The sequence below is a fragment of the Loxodonta africana genome, chromosome 18 (genome assembly GCF_030014295.1).
Source record: "Loxodonta africana isolate mLoxAfr1 chromosome 18, mLoxAfr1.hap2, whole genome shotgun sequence".
Taxonomy (NCBI): Eukaryota; Metazoa; Chordata; class Mammalia; order Proboscidea; family Elephantidae; genus Loxodonta; species Loxodonta africana.
Genome location: NC_087359.1, coordinates 47,532,119 through 47,553,657, shown reverse-complemented (window position 1 = coordinate 47,553,657; position 21,539 = coordinate 47,532,119). Strand labels below are relative to the sequence as shown.

The 21,539-nt window shown below is 49.1% G+C and overlaps 1 protein-coding gene across 1 annotated transcript; it reads left to right on the top strand.

Annotated features, from left to right (window-relative positions):
- The first annotated feature begins 10,080 nt into the window (after positions 1-10,080).
- RNF43 (ring finger protein 43) lies at positions 10,081-18,649 on the top strand. Its single transcript, XM_064270330.1, is given in 8 exon segments — positions 10,081-10,220; positions 10,342-10,473; positions 11,070-11,174; positions 13,140-13,301; positions 14,072-14,174; positions 14,842-16,409; positions 16,411-16,453; positions 18,603-18,649. Coding segments are annotated over 8 exon segments (2,229 nt in total). The 5' UTR covers positions 10,081-10,151.
- Positions 18,650-21,539: the final 2,890 nt, after the last annotated feature.

The following is a 21,539-nucleotide window of genomic DNA, read 5'->3' as shown; positions in this document are numbered from 1 at the left end:
GGCACTGCTATGTACAACCAAATACCTCATGGAATTTGATTCCTTGATTTGGAGGTTTAGGGTCATAGTTTCATGGGACATCACAGTTAACTGGCCTAATAACGTGTTTAGTGCTTCTGTTCTACCTCTTAATTTGCTGCATAGTGCCTGGAGTCTTAAAAGCTTGCAAGTGGCCATCCAAGGCACAACAATTGTTCTCTATTCAGTTGGAACAACAGAGGAAGAAAGAGAGTCAGGAATAAAGGAGGAGGATTTTGCCTCCATGAACAACCACCTCCTAGCCATGAGACCAGCAGAGCTGGATGGTGCCCGGCTACCATTACTAAGCATTTTGATCAAAGATTCCATAGAAGAATCATGATCAAAAGGGGGAAATGCAGAATAGAATTTCAAATTCTCATGGGCTCTAGACTTTCTGGAGCCACGGAGGCTGGATGAACCCCCAAACTATTGCCATGGGATAATCTTTGAATCTTAAACCAAAAATATCCCCCTGAAATCTTAAAACCAAACAATAGTTTAGCTTAAGTGGTAAAAAACATCTGCCTTGAGCATTATGTTCTTTTAAGAACTATCTATATAGGATCAAATTGACAACAGCAACTCAGAAGATTGAATGGGAACCTTAGGGGGCAGTGAGTTTATGTTAATGAGGGAGAAACAACTCAAAAAAGGAGGGTGAGAATGGTTGCACAACTCGAAGAATATAATCAATGTCACTAAATGGTACATGTAGAAACTGTTGAATTGGTATATGTTTTGCTGTGTATATTCTCAACAACAACAAAATAAAATTTAAAGAAAAAAATGGTTGTGCTTTTAAATTCATCATTGCCTTTATCATTCTCATAACCATCTTCATAAGTTCAAGGTTCTCTCTCGTTTCTCTCATGGTTCTTTGTATAGGTCCCTGAGACTTCAGCAGCAGTGGAGAGGGAAGCATGGGCAACTGTCTAGTAGGAAGTCCCCTTTCTTGACAGGATACATTGGGGTCCCTGGCCCATAGAATTATCAAAGTAAATCATACTTTGTTCTCACAGCACTCGGACATTTTATTCGGGGAAAATTCAAATGAGTATTAGAATCGTCTTTAATGAGAAGAGAGTGTATAGCAGGGCTGCTCCATCTCTTTGGTGATAGCGGAAGGGGACCCATGGGTCGTGTTAGCTCTTGTTGGGTCCACTTCCACTTTACCCATTGCTCAGCACCAGATGGGCATAGAGGCATAGCGTATTGGCCTGAACCTGCCATACCCTCAGATCTCTGCTAGGCCAGAGAAGATGAGCTGAACTGGCTGTGTCCCCACTGCGTCCTTCCTACGGACAGGGTGAGCTCCTAGGAATCACTTGGCTCAAGGCTTCAGTCTTAGCCACATCTCATCCCAGAATAACCTCTTTCCTCTGTCACCACCCTGCTTAATCCCAGCATGGGCAGAGGGCAGAAGCACAGGGGGGTATTGAGAGGGCCAAGGCAACACTGAGTGAGAAGGCTTAAGCTACATAGGAGATAGGAATCTGTAGGCAGATGCCAGCTGGGGGCATCCCAAGGAGGCAAGAGGCACCAGCATCCCCCCAGAAGCAAGGAGAGGAAGGATAAGATTCTGAAGGCACTGATACAGGAATACATGGCTATTCTCTTAGCCAGAGGTTTTGGGAGCAGGTAGAAGGCTCAGGAGGTGAGAGATGCTGAAGCCTGGAGAGGAGCCCTCTGCATTGGCCAGTTTGGAAAACCAGGGCTTGAGGGTTGCTGGAGCTGCTTTGCAGCAGGCTCTTCATTTAGGCCGCTACCTCCCTGTATCCTTGGTGCCAGAACCACTGAAAGGACAGGGAATGGTGACTAGCTTACTTTGAGGCAATGCACTGATTAGGCATATTCTTTCATGGCACCCAGGAGCCTGCCTGGCACCTGCCCAGCATAGCATGGAAGTGCTTGGCACTCAGCTCCCTCCTTTTGCTCCCTGAGCCTCCCTAACCCAAGTTCTCTTTTTGTCTCTCTGCAGTCCCACCCCCTGTACCTGTGCAACGCCAGTGATGATGACAATTTGGAGCCCGGGTTCATCAGCATTGTCAAGCTGGAAAGTCCCCGACGGGCCCCCCGCCCCTGCCTGTCACTGGCTAGCAAGGTAGATTCCCCCTTGACCCCTTCTGCACATGCTCTGAACTTTCCCTAGCTCTGGCTGTGAAAGGCACCTGTGCTCTTTACCACCTTGTCCCCTGTGAGTGACAGGTCTGACTCACTCCAGTTTTCCTGTCCCATGCCTGGGCTGAGCAAGGTGGAATTCACGCCTCTGTTCTTTCACCACCAAAGATCTACCAGCAGATCCTTTTTTTTTTTTTTGATATTTAAACAGAGCTTTAAATATGTATATATACACACATAGACCAAGACATACACCAATTCAATAACTTCTACATGTACAATTCTGTGACAGTTAGTACATTCTTTAAGTTGTGCAACCATTCTCACCCTCCTTTTCCAAGTTGTTCCTCCACCATTAACATAAGCTCACTGCCCTCTAAGCTTCCTATCTAACCTTTCGAGTTGCTGTTGTCAGTTTGATTTGTAGTTAGTTATACAGATAGTTATATAGATAGTTCTTTAAAAGAGTACAACCAGCAGAACCTTATGTATTTCATCCAGGGCATCCCCCTCATTAGGCGTTCCTAAGCCCCTTCCCCTGCCTAGCACCAGAGCAAAAGGAGGTCAGTTGGTGGGGTCTCCCGTCTTTCAGAAATATTCACTGAGCTGTGTACAAGGACAGCAGAAACAGAAGCCACTGCCCTTACCCTTAAAAAGTTCACCCTCTTCCTCTGAGATTGCAAACTGGTGGCCCATGAGCTGCTTTTTATCTAGACTTTACTTATAATGGTATTCAAAATGTAAGCTAATTGCCACTTTAAAAAATTGGAAAATATCGTATAAAAATCCAGATTTCCAGCTTCTCTGGAAGAAAAGTCAGAGACTGTGGTAGAGCTGGCTCCACATTTCTGCAGGGCAGTGATTGACAGGAGCAGGACGGCAGCTGCCACCTTTACACAGACATGCTATCATCTGCCATGCTCCCTACCCGGTCCACTTGCCTCATTTACATCACTGCTCAGGCCCTGTAAACATTTGCATCTTGCTTTAACCAATAATAATAGCTACTGTTTTCTGTGTGCTTACCACTTACCAGGTGGAATGTGTGACAGACTATATTACCTCATTTATTTTTCCACAACAGCCAGGAAAGCTAGACATTATTATTCGCCATGTGACATATGAGGCAAATGAGGAGCAGAAAGATTAAGTAACTTGCCAGGGTGACACAGCTAGTGGAGCTGAGATTTGAGCCCAGCCCTGTCCAATTCTAAAACCTAGCTTTTAAAACTCTCTAGCAGGTTGCCTCCCATTGTAGCTGGGAAAGCTTAACATATGTGAAAATGTTCTTTTGGTGATATAAGCTGCAGTGTCGTCAGATTGTATGTGGCACAGAGAGGTGTACTTCTGGGACAGGGTGAGGAGAGGGGGGGGCCAGCTGGTGAGGGCACCAGTCCCTGCAGGGGTGGTGGGCCTTGAATTGGGTCACAGTGCCCCTGCACCCAGGAGTGGTGAAAAGGGAGTGACACTCCCAACCTGTGTGCCTGCTTATTATACTCAGGTTCAGATCCCTTGGAGATTTTCTGATCCTCTTGGGGGCTGAGGAAATGGGCAAATGAGCCTCCAGGAAACAGCATGGGCTCTTATCCTCCCACTCAGTTTTTTCAGGGTCCTGATCCCACGGCAAGCAGGGATGTGGGCAAGATTCTGAATGTGGTGGCCACAGGTAGATGAAGATATTCTCCCAGCCTGGCCATGCTGATGCAGAAGGGGACCTCAGGGGAGGTGGGAAGTGGGGACCAGGATGGAGGTGCTGGAAAGTGTGGCATCTCTGAGGTGCTGCAAGTGTCCTTACTAGCAGCAGGATTTTGTTAGGCTGAAGCTTCCCTGCTTCTGGAGATTTCCTTCCCTTTGCTTTTCAAAATATGGGACACATCGTTCATTTATTCAATGGGTGAATGAGTGCGCAGTCCCTGCTCTGCCCTGCTAGTGTGTGTTTGACTGTGTGTGTGTATGTATGTGAGTGGTATGAGTGTAGTGTGTGTGTGTGGTGTGTGTATGTGAGTGTGGTATGAGTGTAGTGTGTGTGTCTGTGGTGTGTGTGTGATGGGGGAAAGGTTCAGGGACGCTCTGCTATTCCTTTGCAGCAGTGCATGACTTCACGTACATGTGAACACTGGGTGAACTATAAGAACGTGACCATATAGGTTTTTTTCTCGCCCTTCAGGAGACCACACTCCTGTAGGAGAGATGAGATATGTACACAAGCACTGCGAAGCAAGAAACGTGTGGTCAGTGCCCTTTGAGATACTTAGCCTTTGTTTCCATCATCATTAAACGGGACTTTTATTTCCTACCCCAGTGATTATTGTGAGGATCAAATAATGTATATGAAGGGCCTAACAGCACCTGGGCTAAAACAGCCCATTAGAAGTTTAGAAGAAGTACACTGACTACTGCCCTGTGGCCCTCTTTTCTTTCCCCATCAAATTCTTCAGAAGTTCTTGTCTATGCCCATGCTTCCTCCCCATGCACTCGTACCTGGGCCTCTCCCTTCTTGCCTGGCTTCTTCCCCCATTGTTCTGGGAATTGTTCTCCCCCAAGCTCACAGTGGCTTCCAAATGGCCAGGCCCTAGGCTTCTCTCAGGTTTATCTTTCGACCTAACCAAGTAGCTCCTGGCCCAGAGGAGGTCTCATAGGTCTCACCAGGTAATAATGTGAGCTACTTCCAATATTTCAGAAGTCCCACAGGCCTGACTAAAATACCCATCTTCTCTGCTTTTGATGGGAATTCTGTCAGTTCGATGTGCTAATACAAGTTATTTCCTAAGAAAATGAATTGTGTGTTACAAATACAATTTGGTAGAATAGGGGCCATGAGAGGTTGGAGGGAAAAGGTGAGGGTCTTTGGTGGGGAAAAATTTGAAAACCATTGACCTAACCCTGACCTTCAACCAGATCTGTTCTGGCTTTTCCCATTAGTGTCTGAATGCCATCAGCACTAACAGAGCTGGGGCCTTCAAGCCAGACAGCCCTGGGTTTGAAGCCTGCCTCCTCCACTGACACTCAGTGTGACCAGGGCCATTTCAGCTAACCTCTCTGAGCCTCCATTCCCTCTTCTGTAAAAGGGGAATCACAATGAGACTTACATCCTAAGACAGTTATGAGGATTTAATGAAACAATACAGATGAAAGGTCTCAGTCGTATGCCAAGCACATAGCAATCTCTCAATAAATGGTTGGAATTATCACTGTTGTCATCATCATTGGCGTTGTCTTCCTGTGCTACAAGTTTTTTTTTTTTTTTCCCATTTGTTAACTCACTTGATCTTCCCTGAAACCTACACCATGATTCTTTCAGATTCCTCCATCCTTGTCACCACCACCCAATCTAAGCCAAAAACCCACTGCTGTCGATTTGATTCCAACTCATAGTGACCCCATAGGGTTTCCCAAACTGTAAAACTCTACAGAAGCAGACTGCCGCATCTTTTTCCTGTGGAACCGCTGGTAGTTTCAAACCACTGACCTTTTGGTTAGCAGCCAAGCACTTAACTACCGCACCACCAGGGCTTCTTACCACCCCGTCTTGTGACCAAAATCGGTTTCTTTTTCTTTCTTTGCAGCTCCACAGCCATCCTTGTGATAAGCCAGGCCCTTATCACCTCATACCTATACTAGTGCAGTGACCTTGTGCCTGGTGAAAGGAGCCGGCTCCCGAACCAAGCAGATGGGTACAAGGCCTGCCTCTTATCTGGAGACCACTACCCGGTAGTTAAGAGCAGGCACTCTAGAGGCCAAAGTCTTGGGTGGGAATCTTGCCTCTACCTCTTATCAGCTATGTGACAAGTTATTCAGTCTCTCTGAGCCTCAGTTTCCCCAACCCAAAAACAGGGCTAGCAACTGCCTTGTAGAGATGTTGTGAGGAGTAAGTGAAATCATGTATGCAAGGCACATAGTAACAGCTGATATAATAACTAATATTTAAGGAACACTTTTTTTTTTACTATGTGCCAAGCACTTTTTTTTTAAATAAGTTTATTTTGTTGTTGAGAATATACACAGCAGAACATACACCAATTTCTATATGTACAATTTGGTGACACTGATTACATCCTTTGAGTTGTGCAACTATTCTCTCCTTCTCTGAGTTGTTGCTCCCCCATTAGCATAAACTCACTGCTCCCTAAGGTTCCTATCTTTCGAGTTGCTGTTGTCAATTTGATCCTATATAGATAGATCTTAAAAATGTCTGCTTAAGGCAGACATTCTTTACTAAAAAAGCTAAACTACTGTTTGGTTTTAAGAAGACTTCAGGGGATATTTTTGTTTTAAGATTTAAAGATTATCTCAGGGCAATAGTTTTGGGGGCTCATCAAGCCTCCATGGCTCCAGACAGTCTAGAGCCTATGAGAATTTGAAATTCTGTTCTATATTTCCCCCCTTTGGATTAGGATTCTTCTATGGAATCTTTGATCAAATGTTTAGTAATGGTAGCCAGGCACCATCCAGTTCTTCTGGTCTCACGGCAAAGGAGGTAGTTGTTCATGAAGGCAATTAACCACACATCCCATATCCACCTCCTATTCCTGACTCTCTTTCTTCCTCTGTTGTTCCAACTGAATAGAGACCAATTGTTATGCCTTGGATGGCCACTTGCAAGCTTTTAAGACCCAAGCACTGTGCAGCAAACTAGGAGGTAGAACAGAAGTACTAAACATGTTATTAGGCCAATTAACTGGGATGTCCCATGAAACCATAACCCTAACCTCCAAACCAAGCAACCAAATCCCACAAAGTGTTTAGTTGTACACAAGCAGCCTCAACAGCTCTCTTTTTTTTTTCTGCCATTGTTATAAACATGTCTATCACACAACTTATGCCAATTCAACTTTTTACAGGTGTACAACTTACTGACAGCAAGCCAAGCAATGTTATAAGCACTTTGAATGGATTAATTTATGTAGTCCTCACAACAACCTTATGAAGTAGGTCCTATTATTTACTCCCAGTTTACAAAAACGTAAACTGAGACACAAAGAAGTTAAGTGACTTGCCTGGAGTCTCACAGCTAATAGTTGGTAGCGGAGTCAGGATTCAAACCCAGGCCATCTGAGCAGAGTGGATCTCAATAAAAGCTACACCACTTCTCCCCTTGCTTTCAAGCGCTAATGAACATCACCTCTTCTACTGAATCTTTCCTGACTGGTTTAGCCCAGCTAGCCCAGTAGGAGCAGAAATCCCTCCCTCCGGGCACACCCCCAGCAGTTAGGGTCTTTGCCAATGCTTTCCACCCTTCTAAGCCTAGGCTTCATGGAGGTGCCTCAGAGGTGGGGGAGGCTAAGGAGCCTTCCTGTGCCCAACCCCACTACAACCTGAGCTGTCTCACTTTTATCTTTTATCTGATTTGTGTCAGATTTAGTGTGTCTGGCGAGGAGTAGAGTAGAGTAAAAGGCTTTCTGAGCTGGAAAAAAAAAAGGTTTGGAAACTATTAGTCTGTGCCATTCATTTGTACCCTAGAATATTGTTATCAGCATAATGATAGATTATGAGCTGTTCTGGAGGGCCTGGACTTCCCAGGCATGGTGCCCTGGGCACAGTAGGTGCTAAGTAAATGTTTTAAAAAAAAAATGTTTAATGAGCAGGAAATACAGAGAGACTATCGTTGTAGCCTGGGGAGGAAAAATTAAGGACCAGGAGAGTGCAACAGCTGACTTGTGAGTCCAGAAAGTCAGAGGCTGGATTTTTAGCTCACTTTCCCTGCTCTCTCTGTAATACCTCATGTTGCCAGAGGCCAGCCTACAGATTTGTTTGCTGCCCCTAGAGGGCTGGCTGATTCTTTACAGCCCCCAAAAAAGGAGGTCTCTGGATCTTTCTAAAACCCCAGTCTTCGCATCTTGAATGCCTGCCCACCCTCTCTTTGCCTTCCAGTCTTGGAGATTCCAGTCCCTGGAGTACTTCTTTCTCTCCCTCCCTCCCTGTTCCTTGAGTGCAGGTGGGCAGGAGGCATGGATAGCTCCAGATTGGCTGCCATCTGTCCCCAAATCTTACTTTTTATTCCTAGAATTCTGGCTGCAGGCATCCACTGTCTGAAAGTCCTGTTTGTTTTCCCCTGTTGGCCAACACTCTGGGCCCTTTGATCACTTTTACAACTTTATAATTATGGGCTGTAATGGACTGGGGTGTTTGGATGTCACAGTAATTACTTTCCACTGTTCCTACCCCAATCCTTCAAAGGGTGGGGAAGTAAGAAACTCTACAGAGAAGGAAGGCTTTGTCCTCCCCTCCTACTCTTCCAGGCTAGGCTGGATCCAGGGTCTTGTTCAGGGGCATAGGAAACCCGAGGTCCTGGTGACTGGAGGACCCAGGAGTCCCAATCCAGGGACCACTGGGATGGTCTCCCATACCCCTTCAGCAAAATCCCCAGACTATGAGATGACTTGTTGGATTCTCCTCTCCTTTTCCCCTGCTACTGCTCCTATACCCCTACTTGGAGGGCTCTGACGATTGGAGAGCCTCCATCTGCCTGGGATGGCCTAGGTGGGGTAGACTTCGTGGGAGGAAGTGGTGGTGGGGAGGATGGAGGCTGTAACCTCTCAGTCTCTTCAATTCCATTCTGGAGTCCTGTGAATTTCCAGTTAGCCTGGTAAGCCCTGGGCCTGAGCTGAGCCTGGGTGAAGGTAGGGGGCCCAGCCCCGCTCCTAGGGGAGGGAGAGAGGGAAAAGAAAAGTTACTTTCCTGATCAAAATGGGGCTCCACTAGAAGGTCTCCACTGCCAACCCAGGGCAGTGGGTTCTGAGGGGCCCCCTAGCCACAACTCACCCAAGGGAGTGGGAGCGGGAGCAGGGAGCCACTCCCTGGCCTGCCCCAACAGGCTCTTCCTGGGACACAGGGATCAAAGCGCTGAGAGTGTGAGTAAGCCAACATTGGCTCCTCTTCCTGCCACCACTACTGGCAGCAGGATTAACTCCTTCACCACCAGCAGGAAGGCCCGAAGACTCAGTAGTGGCTCTGAGGGTGTGAGCCTTTGCTCTAGAGAGGAAGGCTGGAGAGTGGCCGCTGGGTGAGGGGACAGCACTAGGCAGCGAGTAGCTCACTCACCTCTTTGTCCGTTGGTCATTGCCCACTGGGCTCCACCCCACCCACAGCTCTTATCTCCCTTTTTTTAACCCCACACACATATCCCTAGATTCCTGCTTTTTATTTTCTCCTGGCTCTGCTATCTGTTCAGCCTGATTACATTCTGCTTCCCCAAGCCTGCTCTACTTGCAGCCTCTCTGCCTTCTGGCCCCTGGTACACAGTTGTGTCCTTGTGGGAACAGCATCTGTAGTCCCTCCCTACCTGTGTGTCTAGTGCCATACTAATGGAGATGATAAAGAGATAAAGCACTGCACAGGGACTCCTTTAAGTTACGACCGGAGCTGGAGAAAACGTTGGCCAATTAGAGCATGCAGGGAGAGGCTACCAATGAGATGGGCTGAAGCTGGGCTCTGCCATGGAGGCCTTGGGTGAGAGCAGTGTCCCAGGCTCCTGGAACTTAGCCTGAGCTGGGGGGAAGCACCACAGACTCCTCTTGTCAGACAGGGCTCGCCCTTGGAAAGCCCAGCTCTATTCTGAAGGAGCTCTCTTCCTCTGCCTCTCTGTTCCGGGGACTGGTCACTCTCCGTTCCCTGGGGGGGTGCTGGTCTCTCCCTACTCTCTGTTCTCACTTCTCTTAGCCAATGCAGACTGATGGAACCCTGACGTCAGGGACTGTTCTTATTTTCTTTGGCCCCAGAATTTAGTCCACCACCTGGCACCCAGAAAACCCTTGTTAAAGGTTTGTGCCATTACAAAATGAAGGACTGAATGTTGTTCTTTGAAGACAATGGGACCTTGGTGAGCTCGGGGGCAGGACAGGGGGATCCTAGTCCTGCTGACCCCTTGCATGTATATATGTGAGTGTACAGAGTTCCCATGTGTGAAAAGTCCCAGGAAGGGGTGGGTGTGTGTGGGGGCGAGGCTGGGGCATGGATGAGCTGTCTTCTTCCCTGTCCCCAGCCAAACCTCTGCTGTGTCCCTGCAGGCCCGGATGGCAGGCGAGAGAGGAGCCAGTGCTGTTCTCTTTGACATCACTGAGGACCGAGCTGCTGCTGAACAGGTACCCAGGAACCTTGGGATGTTGGGGCGGGGGGGCGGGGAGCAGGGTAGAGGAAAGTGAAGTTAATGGGGAAGGAGAAGTCAGGACACAGCAGCCTCTCTGGACACTGTCCCTCCTGCAGCTGCAGCAGCCCCTGGGGTTGACTTGGCCAGTGGTGTTGATCTGGGGCAATGATGCTGAGAAGCTGATGGAGTTTGTGTACAAGAACCGGAAGGCCCACGTGAGAATTGAGCTGAAGGAGCCCCCGGCCTGGGTAAGCACAGCAGATCTCCAGACCCTCCCCAGCACCCACACTCACTCCCACCTTTGTCCCATGGAAACTCCCACCCAAAGCCCTTAGACGCCTGGAGCTGAGGAGACCTTAGTAATCCTCTTGTCCCATGAGAGAAAGGGAGAGCTCCTTCAGAAATCCAGCTGTGCGCCTCAAAACAGATTAGGCCAGATGAGTTCTAATGTTATTTTCGGCTCTGTGGCTTGCTGGCATGGAGTAGCAGAGACAGAATGAAACCCTGGCCCTGAACCCTAGCTGGTGCTTCTCCACTCACTCAGCTGCTCAGTGGGTAACTCCCACCTGCAGAGAAGTCCCTTCCCCCTTTTTCCCAAGCACATGGGTTTTCAGATAGCATTTCCAACAGCCAACATCTGGAGAGCTCTCTCCTATGAGTGCTTCTGGGCAGAGAGGGGTCACCTAACCCTATCCCAGATTCATCTCCACCACAGCTCCCCAGCTGGAAAACCCAAGAAGATCTCCAGCTCTCTGTGTGTCTCCTGGGCTCCTGTTTTCCCTCCCAAATTGGCCCAGCTCCTTCCAGAGCTATGACCCTTTTTCCTGTCTGCTTGCTCCCCTAGCCAGATTATGATGTATGGATCCTCCTGACTGTGGTAGGCACCATCTTTGTGGTCATCCTGGCTTCAGTGCTGCGCATCCGGTGCCGCCCCCACCACAGCAGGCCGGTGAGCAGTGTGGGCTCCCCGTGGAGGTGCATGTGTGTATGTCTGTGGGAGGGTAGGAGCAGAAAGGGGAAGTGACAAAGGAAGGCGCCTTTATGCTCACAAAACAGTTTACCTGCAAATACTCCCGCATATGTCTGGGTTGATTTCCAGCAGCCTCTCCCCATAGGCTTGCTCATTTGTTCATTCATTCAACAAACATACCGAGTTCCTATTTTGTGCCAGGCATTCCTCTAGGTGTTGAGGATATAGCAGCAATTAAAAGGGACAAAAATCCCTACCCTCAAGGAGCTTTTATTATAGTAGGATGAGACACACAATAAACAAAACAAATAAGTAAAATATATAGTATTTCAAATAGTGGTATGTGCTAGGGAGAGAAATAAAATAGGAAAGGGGAGAGGAAGTACAAGGGGAACAGGATTTTTAAAGGCAAGCCCTCATTGAGAAGATGACATCAGAGCAAAGATTCCAACTAGGTGAGGGAGTGATCTGTGCAAATCTCTGGGGAGAAAGTAGTAGAAGCAGGGAGAAGAGTAAACGCAAAGGCCTGGAGGCAGAAGTGTGCCTGATGCCATTGAGGAGCAGCAAGAAGCCGTATGATTGGGATAGAGTGAGAAGAAGGACAGAATAGGAGATGAGAATGGAGAGCTCATGCAGCCAAGTTGTATCCAACTCTTCAGGCCATTGTCAGGACTTTGTTTTTTACTCTGGGCAAAGTGGGAGCCATTGGAGGGCTTTGAGTAGAAGGCATGACATGGTCTGACTTGAGTTTGACCACGATCACTCTTGCCTCTGTAAAGAAAATGGGCTACAAGGAGGCAAGGGTGGGAAGAGAGAAACAAGATAGGAGGCTAATATAGGAATCCAGGTGATAGTAATGGTAGCTTGGATTAGGGTGGTAACCCAAAACCCAAAAAAACCAAACCCAGTGCCGTCGAGTCGATTCTGACTCACAGCGACCCTATAGGACAGAGTAGAACTGCCCCATAGAGTTTCCAAGGAGCGCCTGGCGGATTCGAACTGCTGACCCTTTGGTTAGCAGCCATAGCACTTAACTACTATGCCACCAGGGTTTCCGGTAACAGTAAAGGTGGTGAGAAATAGATTCTGGGTATATTTTGAAGGCAAAGCCAAAAGGTTTACTAATCATTGGGTATGAGAGAAAGGAGTGGAGGATGACATCAAGATTTTTGGTCTGAAGACTTAATGGTCTGACTGAGACTAGAGGGACCCCGGAGGCCATGGTCCCCAGACCCTTTGTTAGCCCAAGACTGGAACCATTCCTGAAGCCAACTCTTCAGACAGGGATTGGACTAGACTATAAGACAGAAAATGATACTGGTGAGGAGTGAGTTTCTTGGCTAAAGTAGACATATGAGACTATATGGGCAACTCCTGTCTGAAGGTGAGATGGGAAGGCAGAGGGGGACAGGAGCTGGTTGAATGGACACGGGAAAAACAGGTTGCAGAGGAGGAGGGTGCTGTCTCATTAGGGGGAGAGCAGCTAGGAGTACATAGTACTAAGTTGTTGTGTGAGAGACTGACTTCATTTATAAACTTTCACTTTCAATTAAAATGGAATTGCCATTTATTGGAAAGGGGAAGACTGGGGTGGACAGGTGTGTGTTTGGGGGTGGTTAATGGAATCAGGAGTTTAGTTTTGGACATGGCAAGTTTGACCTGCCTATTAGACATCCAAGTTGAGATGTCAAACAGGCAGTTGAATGAAAAGTTTCTCTTATCAGTCGTCAAGGGCAGGAAAGCATAATGGTATAAGCTCGGGATGGGGTGGGAGGGCTTGGCCTGGTTGGTAAAGCCATGCATGTGCTCCAGTGGGACAAACTCCCAGGGGTGGTTAGTTGGCCATGTGATCTAAATGGGTGCCTGGGAACCAAGTACAAGCTGGGCTCCAGGGTGAGGGCAGAGGAGGCTTTGCCCTATTCTAAGCCCTATCCCTCTTCCCAGGAGCCCCTTCAGCAGCGAACAGCCTGGGCCATCAGCCAACTGGCTACCAGGAGGTACCGAGCCAGCTGCAAGAGGGCCCGGGCTGAATGGCCGGACTCAGGTAGCAGCTGCAGCTCAGCCCCCATGTGTGCCATCTGCCTGGAGGAGTTCTCTGAGGGACAGGTAAGGCAGGACTTGTGGTTCACCTCCATGACCAGGCTGGATGGAGAGGATGAATGCAGCTTTAGGAGGGGACACTTAGGGCTGGTGTGGTTGTCCTGCCTGCCTTCATATCCTATGTATCCTGCGTGGGGCAGAGGTAGGGGAGAGCCCTGAGGCTTTAGTAATTGTCCTGGAAGGCACTGGGTTGGGTTAGAGAAAGAGAACCGTTTGTTATTTGATGAGGGTTTACCATGAGCAGGCTCAGCAGTGGGTGCTTTAGATGCATTATCTCATGTTAGCCTCATGACAGTGCGGGGTGGGGGAGATTCGTTTTTTATCCTCGTTTTACAGGCAGAAAACTGTCTGTTAAAAAGCTTGCCCAGGAGAGATGAGAAGGCAAAAAGAGACAGGAGCTGGTTGAATGGACAAGGGAAACCCGGGGTGTAAAGGAGGAGTGTGCTGTCACATTACAGGGAGAGCAACTAGGGTCACATAAAAATATGTTTATAAATTTTTGTATGAGAAACTGACTTGAACTGTAAACTTTTACTTAAAGCACAATAAAAAATTTTAAAGAAAGAAAAAAAACTTGCCAAGGGTCATATTGGTAACTGGCAAAATCTAGGCCCGCTTGATATCAAAGCCTATATCATTGCTATTCTACCATGAGGCCTACTACAAGTAGGTTATAGCAAGAGGGAAAGGCCAAGGGGTGTCAGGGGGATATCCTGGTTCCTGGCTACTCCTCTAGCTACAGATACCTTTTTTTTGGACCCCCTTGTTTTCTCCAGGAGCTACGGGTCATTTCCTGTCTTCATGAGTTCCACCGTACCTGCGTGGACCCCTGGCTGCATCAGCATCGGACCTGCCCTCTCTGCATGTTCAACATCGTAGGTAGGAGGTGGGCCAAAGACTTCCCTATGGACAGGCAGATGGGTTGAGAACATGGCTTCTGTCTGGGAAAGGGCTTCTCGCTTGAAGCTGAGGAGAAAGCAGACCTGCCACTGTCATTGTTTAAGTTGTATATTGTTCAAGAGTGCCTCATCCGAGAGGGGAGCCATTCACACTGTGATCAGACATCGTGGTTTTTTTTTAATTATTTGTATTTTTATGATAGCTTTGTTGATTCTAAATTTGGGGTATTTGCCATGTTTATTATTCCAATTTCCTGGCAGTAAATATTAGAAGATAAAATCACTCTGACAATTTTCTAAAAGATGAAAGTGAACTGTCTTGAGGGAAGAGAACCTTTTTCTAATTCACCTAAATGTGCAGTATGGCCTAGCAGTGGCCCTGAGTGAAAGAGCCCCAAATGGCTGATGGTAGTACAGAAATTGACACATATAGCAGAACTCCCAGGATAGACAGACTTGGCTGGAGGGAGGGAGGAAGGGAGTCCCAGGGCACATACATGCAGGGTAGGGATGTCCTTGGTCCCCCAAACTCTGACTGACCTCATAGGCCACACAGGATCAAATAGGTTAGCTATTAGCTAACCTTTCTGAATGCATCCTCCATAGATTTGTGGTCAGACACCCATGCTCTTGGTTCTTTTTTCCAGAGGGCGATTCATTTTCCCAGCCCTTGGGACCCTCTCGACCCTACCAGGAACCGGGCCGGAGACTCCACCTCATTCGCCAGCATCCGGGTCACGCCCACTATCACTTCCCTGCTGCTTACCTGCTGGGCCCTTCACGGAGCAGCTCGGTGGTTCGGCCCCCACGACCTGGTCCCTTCCTGCCATCCCAAGAGCCAGGCTCAGGTCCTCGGCACCACCGCCTCCCCAGAGGAGCACATCCCCGGCCTGTAGGAGAGCAGCAGTGCCTGGCTATGGCCCAGCTCCCCTATGCGCAGGGCTGGGGGCTGAGCCGGCTCAGGTGTACCTCACAGCACCCTGCTGCTTGCCCAGTGCCCCCACGCCGGGCCAGGCCTCACGACAGCAGCGGGTCTGGGGAAAGCTACTGTACAGAACGCAGCGGCTACCTGGCGGATGGGCCAGCCAGTGACTCTAGCTCGGGGCCCTGTCACGGCTCCTCCAGTGACTCAGTGGTCAACTGCACGGACATCAGCCTGCAGGGTGTCCATGGCAGCAGTTCTACCTTCCGCAGCTCCCTGAGCAGTGACTTTGACCCCTTGGTCTACTGCAGCCCTGAAGGGGAGCCCCAGAAGGAGGAGCCACATGTCAGTGTGGCCTCTCGTCCCCGGTCCTTGGACTCAGTGGTGCCCTCAGGAGAAACCCAGGTCTCTAGCCATATCCACTACCACCGCCACCGGCACCACCACTACAAAAAGCGGTTCCAGTGGCATGGCAGGAAGGCTGGCCCAGAAACTGGGCACCCCCAGTCCAGGCCTGGTGTTCCTCGGACACAGCTCCAGCTGGAGCCAACTTCCCCTGATGAGCAAGCTGCCAGATCCACCTCACCAGCTCCTTCAGGGCAGCTGCCCAGCCCACAACGGCCTAAGGCCATAACAGAGCCAGCCCCTGGCCCAGCTGAAGCCTCCAGCCCCAGCTCCATTCCCAGCAGCCTTTTAAGCTTGCAGAAATCCAGCCACCCTGCCCGACACCCACAGAGGAAACGGCGGGGGGGTCCCTCAGAGCCCACCCCAGTCTCTCAGCCCCAGGACTTGACTGCGCACCCAGGTTGCCGGATGTTTCCCCACTATGGCCCCAGGCTGGCATATCCTTGGTCCCCAGAGGCCCACCCATTGATCTTTGGACCTTCGGGCCTGGATAGGAGGCTTCTACCAGAAACCCCAGCCCCCCATTACTCAAGTTCACAGCCAGTGTGGTTGTGTCTGACTCCACGCCTGCCCCTGGGGCCACACCCACCTGAGGAGGGGTCTTCCGAATGGAGTCCTGGCACCACAGAGGGCAGGCCATGCCCTTACCCACACTGCCAGGTGCTGCCAGCCCAGCCTGGTGAGTTTTCATGGGAAGTAGGTGTCAAGGGGAGAGGAGACTAAGAGAAGCTGCGTATTTTAGGACAGGTGAAGTCAACCAACAAGGCGTTGACAGAAGCTGAGAAGGATACAACAGGGGTGACATTCAGATTATTGAAAAACTGGCACAGCACCCCAGCTCTGCCAAGTGTTACCCATTTAGTTGCCAGATCATAGGGAGGTCCCAGGGGAGGTACTAGCATGGATGGGGCTTCAGAGAGGCACTTGGGGTGGTTGGAGCAGCTCAAATGGATGTGTGTCAACATTTTGACAATTGGTACAGCCATACCAGTGTGTACAGCTCAATATTAGCTCCAAATTCAAAGAAAGCCGAGAAGTGTCCTTTGCCCTTGAGGAAAGCATGATCTTATAGAAGAAATCATTGCAGACAACCATAATACTAGGCCATATGAGAAGAACTATGTGAATGATACAGAGAGAGAGACATCACAGGTGACTCCCTGTAGCCCTGCAGGTCCTCAGGCCTTCTCCTGTTCCTCTGGGACAGGGAACAGGAAGGCTTCCCTCCCTCTTGTTAATAAAACCAACCTCATTTTCTTGGGGGCCCAGTGTATCCCTGTTGCTCTATTACAACCAGTGGTGATACATATGCTATATATATACATATATATATTTGTGCTTTAGGTGAAAGTTTATGGCTTGAGTTAATTTCTCATACAAATATTTATACACATATTGTTATATGACACTAGTTGCAATCCCTAAAATGTGACAGCACACTCCCCCTTTCCACCCCAGGTTTCCCGTGTCCCAATGATGATAATTTGAATTCTCAACCTTTATTTATTTGCCCAAATACTCCTCTTCCCCTTCCAGAGCCCTTCACCTCTTACTTCTTTCCCATCTTCTCCCATTATGTGGATGACACAACTCTGCCTACAGCATTACAAGGAAGACCCCTCCACCCCAAAAGGGCACCGAAAGGTGCTAAAATATAAGGCCTCATGGTCTAGGAATCCTACAGGCAGAACTTGAGAGATGCCATCATTCATTCATTTCCCCTCTCCTTCCTTTCCTCCTTCTGCATTTATTACATTTATTGTATGCTTGCTATGTGCTAGGTTCTGGGCTAAGCTTAGAGTATACAGAGATGAAAATATATGGAATTTGCCAATGAGGAGACTGGGGAGACAGACAGGCATGCAAACAGTGTAGGAAGATAATCGCTTCCATAGAGTCTTGTATCTGCAAGCTTTGGCCATGGAATCATGAGATTCCAGCTGAGCCCTATTGTGTGTATTTCCAGGTCCAGACCACTACCTGCCCTGTCTCTCAAGCTCAGAACTAGTTACAACACTTCCTTTTTCCCTGCTCCTTACATCCAATCAGTGCCAGTTTCTGTTAACTACTTCTCTGCTTATCTCTACCACATTCTCCCCTACCCCAGCACTCACGGCCTCTGCCACTGTCTTAGGTGTATCTTAAACACCAATGCAGCAACTACCTAGCTCTTCCCCTCCCTTTAACAGGGTATGAAGGCTGGGGACTGCACATTGAGTTTTGTGACCAGAAAATTGTGCAGTACATTTACTCTGCTCCCCTACTCTCCTGCTGCTGCCATGTCCTCTTCGTCACAATCGACTGGCCAGAAAGCTTCAACTGTTCTGTTTTGTCCACAGTAAGGAAAAATCCAACCAGGCTTGACCTTCAAGGCCCCAGCACCAGCTAGCCCCAGTGTTCCTTCCCAACCTTATTTTCTACTATACCTCTCCACTTACTCTACCCTATCCTATAGCCAAACTGGGTAAGCTCTTCTTGCAGTTCCTTCAGCTCAGAATATCCTGCTGCGTTCCCTCAGTCCCATAAACCTAATTCTTACCTATTCCTGCAGGCCCAGCTCATTTATCCCCAATTCCAGAAAGCCTTTCCTGATTGCTCCAGTTGGACATGATCTCTCCCCTTCCTCGATGTGTCCCTTAGGACCCCGGCCCTGTCTCCCTGGTGTAATGGCTATTTGCATGCACACCTTCTCTCGTACGAGGTTGTTAGCTCCCTGTTTAATCTTCTTGGACTTCTACTTGCCACATGGTAGCAGACTTGATGGCAATGGTTTTTTTTTGTTTGAATTTTTTTTTTTTTTTGGTAGGGGGTATTAGGCCAGATGCACAGTAAATGCTCAATATTTATTGGACGAATGAATGTATAGTAAGTATTAGGAACACATCGGTTGCTACATATGTTTCCCTTTCTCTAGATTTGTGTTTTTCTCCCGTGTCCCAACTGGGGTCCCTCTCAGCTTTCAATCTAATCATCCTTTCCTTCTTTGTGGGTGCCTCCCAGCCATACAGTCCTACAGATGGGAGAAGCAAGAGCCTAGCCTGACCCTCACTGTTCTCTTTCCTCCTCTCTCTCTGAATGCAGGCTCGGAGGAGGAGGAGCTTGAGGTGCTGTGTGAACAGGCCGTGTGAGATGTTCAGACCTGGCTCCAACCAAGACAGTGCTCTGGATGACTCAGGGCCCTACCAGGCAGAGTCTTGCTCCTGGGAGAAGAAAGGACCTCAGCAAACACCCCTTTTTGCCATACTTCCTGGAACCAGCGGAAGAGGAGTGGTTGTGGTGGGTGGCAGGAGGTGCTGTTTCCTGCTCTCAGCTATGGGGCGATAGTTTCCCCCTTGTCTGCAGAGCACATCCCAGAGCAGCAAGTCTGAATCCAGCCAGGCAAGCAGCTACTGCCTGTGCACTGTGTGGACTGGCTCCCTTGAAAAGTATGTATTTTGAGGGCAGGAAGCCAGGTATGGGAAGCTAGGGTGTTACAAAGGTGCTGCTCCCTCCCCCAGCCCCCCAGGTCTCCATCATCCCAGGCTTCATGTTCATACCAACCAAGCAGGTCCAGCTGACTGCATGACCTTTCTCAACCCCTTCTTCAGCTGAGCCCTGGACACCTGCCTTGGCCCTCCTTGGAGAGGCTCTTGTTGGGGGAACTGCATCAGGGACAACCCCAGCTCTATCATTTTCCTTCTTTGAAAAAGGATCAGGAGCATAGGTGAGCCCTGAGCCCTGAAAAGGGAGGGTCTCTGCAGCTTCTCCAGGCAGTTCCTCCCTGGTGCATAAGGGAGGATTTTTCCCCCTTGTCCTTAAATTGTCAGATCCACTGTATTAAGTCAGAGGGAAGCCAGGGCATTGTGTTCTGTCGTGAGGTGGTGTCTTGAGGAACCTGGAATGAAGCCTCGGATCTTCAGACTTCCTTGTCACCCTGCAGCTCCAGTTCCTCAGGAGGCTGCAGGTGGGGTTGGGGTGGGAAGGGAATGACTCTCCTTGGAGATCTCCTGTCTCAAAGTCCCAAAGCAGGTAGACAGTAGAAGATTTCTGAGGGACTTCATCTGGAAAGAAGGAGGATGGAATGAAGGTAGAAAAGGCAGAATTACAGCTGAGCAGGAAGGACAAGAAGGAGCAGGGGAGAACAAAGGAAAAGCAAAGTGTGGCCCTTGGTTTTGGAGGGCCCAGAGGCCTATCTCCCTAGTATAAGCCATATAGTTAGGGACCCACAGGGAGCAGGTGCATGTGAGAGTGGAGCTGGAGCAGGAAGTCTGGCCTGGGCAGCTGGTACCCAAGTGGGCAAGGACTGAGGGGTCTCCCTAGGGTGACATTCACTCCAGGACAGCCTGGTCATTGCTGGCCCCTCAGGCATTATCCCATTTGGAATGTGAATGTGGGGGCATAGTGGGCACAGGGGCCTTACCTGGGAACTTTCTCTCCTCAAAGTCAGTGGGGAGACTAGCACCTAGGCACCCACATGGGTATTTATATCTGAACCAGACAGAAAGACGCTTGAATCAGGCACTACATTGAGAAATGTATTTATTTGCTAATATATTTATCCACAAATACAATCTGGTCTCGTGGTTTTGTTCTGTTAACAACTGTCATTCAGGGTAACAACTTCATTTCCTTCTACATTGACAGAAATAAATTATTTCTGATATCAGGGGCTAGACTCTGATTTACAAAAAGATAGCTTGGAGTGGTGGGCTTGGCAACAGACATGGCTTGGCATGGCTTAGTGAGACAAGAGGGGGAGAAAACATAACTGGATTCTCTTCGTGCTTCAGTTGTTAGCGATCTTTGTTATTATTATTGTACCATTTACTTTGCACGTACAATGCTTCAGTGAGTTATTTTGTGACCTTGGGCAAGCACTCTATCGCTCAGTTTTCCATCCATAAAATGGGCCTACTTCACAGAATTGTTGTAGGCCTCACATAAGATGCCAGAGAGTGAAAACATTCCAAAGTGGAAAGTTATTATTCAACGATAAGAGAACATCCAAACCCCAGTCAGAGACCATCTGAACACAGCATGGAATTGGTAACAAGAGGCAGGACTGGCCTTGAGGGAAACTGTTTCAATTACAAGGCCTAGTTGGGTTGATAGAACACACAAGGACCTGAAACTATTTGCACCCCGAAGTTCCAATTCCGATAAATATGAATGATTGGGGCTCTGCCTTTGCACAGTACTACTGTGAGGATCAAGAGAATTCTACAAAGCCAGGAAAGGCCTTTGCTCTCTTCTTCACAAAGCACATTTTCCCCTTCGGCTTTCTCTTCTTAGTAAAGGACGTAGTTAACTGGTGCCCAGTTTTAACCAGAAAGCAAGGCATTTAGCTTCCTCTACGGTAAAACGGAAAAAAAAGGATAGGACACCTAATCCCCTGCCCATGTTCTGAAGCAAAGGAACTGTGTCTAAACCCTAAAAGGCCCACAAAGTATAACTTATCAGCTGGAAAGGGTAAAGGTACCTAAAAAACTTTTAAAAGAATTAAATATGCATTTTTTTCCCTGCTGGCCGCTTGCAGGCCAGGCTTCCCGTGAAGGGCAAACGGAAACCCTAAAGCGCTCTCCCAGTTAGGCAGTAGGGCTGGGGCCGTGCCTGGGTTTGTTTTCGGTCTCTGCGGAGATAATCCAGGAGACAGTGGCCTCTCTACCCTGCGCTTTTGAAACGGCAAGACAAAAAGAATCTCGGCTATCATCTAGGATCCTTGTAAGGGGACCGGAGGCCTGGTGCCAGCGGCCTAGATCAAATGGCCCGCGCCGGCGGGATCTCGCGCAGGCGCCAGCCGCGCCGCCCGCCCCTCCCCCACATGTCCCGCCGACCGGCCCAATGGCCGCCTCAGCCTCGCCCTCGCCCTCGCCCTCGCCCTCGCTCTCGCGCCCGCCCAGGTGGCGGGAGCGCGCGCCGGCCCAGGTGACTCCGGGCTGGCCCCGCCTCCCAGGCGGGAGAGACCATCTCCGAAAGCGGGGGGAGAGGGCTGGGTCGGCGGCCTCAAACGCCGGAAGAGGAAGTTTGCGGCACGCAGCG